This window comes from Gavialis gangeticus, unplaced genomic scaffold, assembly GCF_001723915.1.
Source record: "Gavialis gangeticus isolate Ggan-Ray unplaced genomic scaffold, GavGan_comp1, whole genome shotgun sequence".
Classification (NCBI taxonomy): domain Eukaryota; kingdom Metazoa; phylum Chordata; order Crocodylia; family Gavialidae; genus Gavialis; species Gavialis gangeticus.
In genome coordinates, this window is record NW_017729034.1 from 19,626,926 (window position 1) to 19,630,884 (window position 3,959).

Here is a 3,959-nt window from a genome sequence, read left to right on the forward strand (position 1 = left end):
GATGATGGTCATTCCCACTGAAGTCCAGAGGTGATTAGCCATGTTAGCCTGAAGTCAGGCAGAAGGTAGGGCAAGGTGGCACCTTTAGAGATTAACTGGTGCAGAGAAGCATGAGCTTTCCTAGGCAACAACCTGCTTCATCAGATTCGGGGGTTGCTCGGTCCAGTGATGATGCAGTCTGTGTTGATGAGGGGACACAACTGGCACGTAGGTCTGAAGCAAGGCCTGGTGGCTTGGTCAGAACTAGAATTAGATACTCTGTTACTGGAAGTCCATGAGAGTTACTTTTATGTGGGATGGGCAGCAGAATTAGCGTCCAGACAATTAAATTTCATGCCCTTTTATTTGTATTCCAGTAGTGTCCAGAAAAACTAGTCATAGACCCATTATACTAGACTCTGTACAAACACAGAACAAGGAGACAGCACAGAAAGTTTTTAAATGTAACTCTAAGGTGGAAGACAACAGGTCAGCACAAGCAGATGGGGGGTGGATGGAACAAGAGGGTACAATGAGGCAATATTGATCAGACAGTTGGAAGAGTAGCTGTCACAGCACAGTGACAGAGTTACCATGTTTAATATACTGTGCAGCAGTATCAAGCATCTAGGGCAGAATCAGAGCTCTGATTGGCACAAAGTATTCCATTCATTACATCATCCCTCACCAGCACCATTTCTGTCTCCCATTCCCTGATGGGGTGAATGGAGCATCTTTATCATTATCACCTCTCCCCCTCAACCACTTCCCTTGTAGGATCTTTTATAGTACTTTTCCCAGCAGCTTGTATAGGGACAGAGATTCTCCTTCTGGTTTAGGCATGTGTGTCTCCATTCTATCATACATTCCTTGGTACTGATGTACCCCCAGATCCCCCAAGAGCCCATCCTTGTACCTACTCACATTGGGATTTTCTGCTCTTAGAATCATAGAAAATTAGGTTTGAAAGGGACCTCAGGAGGTCATCTAGTCCACCCCCTGCTAAAAGCAGCTCAGAGCACCATCGCCAACTAGATCATCCCAGCTAAAGCTCTGTCTACCTGGGTCTTAAAAATCTTCAAGGATGGAGATTCCACAAATTCTCTGGGTAACCTGTTCCAGTGCTTTACTATCCTCCTCTTGAGAGAGTTTTTCCTCGTGTCTAACCTAAACTCCACTTGCTGCAACTTGAGACTATTGCTGTTGATTTCAAAGGGAGCTAGATTTGGACCAAATTATTAATTTTTCACCTGATTGGGATTTTTGTCCTGGTTTCTTCTTTCCCCCCTTGCAGGAATGGATATACACATACAACCATCAGGTCCGTCAGCAGCAGCTGTGCTTATCTGTGCACACCCTTTTCCCAGGCTCCCAGGTGGTACTATCTCCTTGCAAGGAAGGTGATGGCAAACAGGTGAGTCCCCTTTTCTCCATGTGAGCCATGGAGGTTGACATTCCTCATTTATCTTTAGGACAGATACAGCATCAGCAATGGCCGTGTAACCTCCCTTTTCATTGTCCTATTAAGGTGTTCTGATTCTGTCCTAGAATCACAGTCTCTAGGGTTACTGTGGTCCGCATGGTCCATTCAGCCCTTGCTGATGAACGTGTTTATTAATGCCATTGTGATGTGGACACTTATCTACTAGAGACCAAATTGGAACAAACAGTTTGTTTCAAACCAAAACCAACTACCAATTGTCCCTTACATTGTAATATTTTGCAACATTTAATGAGTTGGGTGACAGTGATCTATGAGGAAAAACCCTGTATTAACATATCCTAATGTATGTGTCCCTGAACAAGAGATGCTGAGCACTGGTGGCTCTTAATAGGAGATGTGGGTATGCAGGATCTCTGAGGATAAAGCTAAAGAGAGCTGATTATGAGTTTCTTTAAAAGGCTTCCACCACAGAACATGCTCCAGCATGGTTTGAGTCAGCAGTGTATCTAAAGTGCTATTATGCTAATGAGGATAATGGATAATACTACCACTATCCCAGCAGCCCTATCTTATATTCCTTTTCTTCTGTCTCCTTGTACAGCATTGGAGTAAAGTGAGTTCTCACATTGAGCATATGGCCACACGTTTCTGCTTGGATACTGAAATGGTGGGCGACACAAATGAGGGCACCCAAGAGCTTGTCATCAATCCCTGTGAGAGCATGGCTATGAGTCAGCGCTGGGACATGGTGATGTCCTGATCTCATGAAAGGATCCAGTAGCAACACCAGCCAACATGGCTTCAGTGGAAACAGCCAAAGCACACCAGAGAAGCTCTTGGGAGGTCAGCTGCAAAACCATTGTGGCCCTTGTTCATTGCAGAGTAGGAGGAGAATAAGAAAATAAGGACACAGGACTCCAGGTTGAAGGAAGGAGGCCAGCTGTGAGGCCTGCTGCAGTCAGTGGCCTGTTGAGGTCATACATTCACTAAGTAAGAACAGCAAAAGAAATAATCCCTAAATGTCTTTCAGTAATATTGAAACCAGGGGAGAAACCTTCTGGGGAGGGGCCTGCTGAAATCAAGAGTTTACAGTATTTATTGTTTTCACTGTAAAGAAGAAAAAGTGGTGGAGAAGCCTTGGAGGCTGAACATGGAGAGACAAGCATCTAGTTGGTTGTGGAGGTGGCGGAGCAGGTGGGCAAGGAAAGGAGATGTGAAGGCAAACGAAAAAGGTCACTCTGGGGACAAACTGAAAACACTACTAAATCCTTGCACTTTTTTAAACTGATGCTGTTGAGCTAGTCTTCTGAAGACAGATGGCTAGAGAGAAGCTATATTGCACATTATACCTTGTATATAATCCATGTACATGTCCTGTACTATATGCTGTAAAGAAAGAGGCCATGGTATCATGTGGGGATTGGGCCCAGAATTAACTTGACTGGGGGACTTTGCATCACACTGTGCTATCCACATGTGAAGGGCTATGGCATCACTCAAAGCCCAGGCAGTTGCCAGGGCCAAACATATAAGATGGCTAACCATATATACACAAGCCTTTCAGATGCTATAAGGAGAGTGGTAATACTGTTATTTCTCCTTTCTGAGTGGCATGGGACACAAAATCAACCTCAACATGTTTCTCACTGTTTCAAACCTGGAATAGCTCAGTTTTTCACTCTGAAGTATAAAAGTAATATTTTGGTATTTCAAGGTAACTATTGCATTTGTGTTTTCCAAATTCCTTAGTAAAGAAGCTGGTACTAGTGTCAGACACAGGTGACTGAGGGAACAGGCTACCCCCTGTTCAGTACCAGCAAAAGTAGTATCTCCCCATGGCTTTTCTCAGGCAAAACAGAGTTTGTTGCTTCTTGAAGTACTTCTTTATCCCTCGATGTTGAATGTTGAAAGAACGGTTTGAAATTCCCATTAGCTTCATCACTGAGCAGGAACTAATGACTCATGGGATACCTCGGGGTTTTTCTCCCAAGGCCTAGACAGCAAACATGTTGTAGAGCCGATGCCTTTAAGTTTCAGGGTGCAGGCATTGCTTAGAGATTGCATACCAAGATATAAGATAGGTTGTAGGGGTGGATGAAGCAGTTAGCTGGGAGAGCAAACATGGAAACCCCAGAATGAGAAATGTTGAACAGGAAACCCCAAGGTCCTTTCTGACCTTGTCTCCAATCTAGGTTCTGGCAAAGCACAAGGGGATACAAGGAGTGGGACAGGACAAGAGGATGAGAATTATCAATACATTTCACATTGGGTGCTGCAAAGATAATAAAAACTCTGAGGGGAATTTTTAAGACCCTTAATGACTTGAAAACCAGTGGAATTGGTGCTCCCCACTCACTTTGGGTTTTTCAGAAATCTCATGCTCCATGCCCTTGATCTGATTGCAGACCTGTGACCTCAAGATGAACAGCCTCCTTATGCACTGAGCCATCCAGTTCTCCCTGTGTACCTCCCTGAATATAGGATTTCTCTGCACAAGCTTTTCTCATCAGCATAGGAGGGAGTTGCACATATAAGT

The 3,959-nt window shown here is 44.2% G+C and overlaps 1 protein-coding gene across 2 annotated transcripts in view; it reads left to right on the top strand.

Annotated features, from left to right (window-relative positions):
• Nucleotides 1-3,662, top strand: part of GALNT14 (polypeptide N-acetylgalactosaminyltransferase 14) — a 256,819-nt gene extending 253,157 nt beyond the window's left edge. For both annotated transcript variants that reach the window (XM_019527047.1, XM_019527048.1), the window contains 2 exons: nt 1,274-1,393; nt 2,025-3,662. In XM_019527047.1, the coding sequence (XP_019382592.1) occupies nt 1,274-1,393; nt 2,025-2,183 (279 nt within the window). In that variant the 3' untranslated portion in view covers nt 2,184-3,662. The remainder of the gene's footprint in view (nt 1-1,273; nt 1,394-2,024) is intronic.
• Nucleotides 3,663-3,959: the final 297 nt, after the last annotated feature.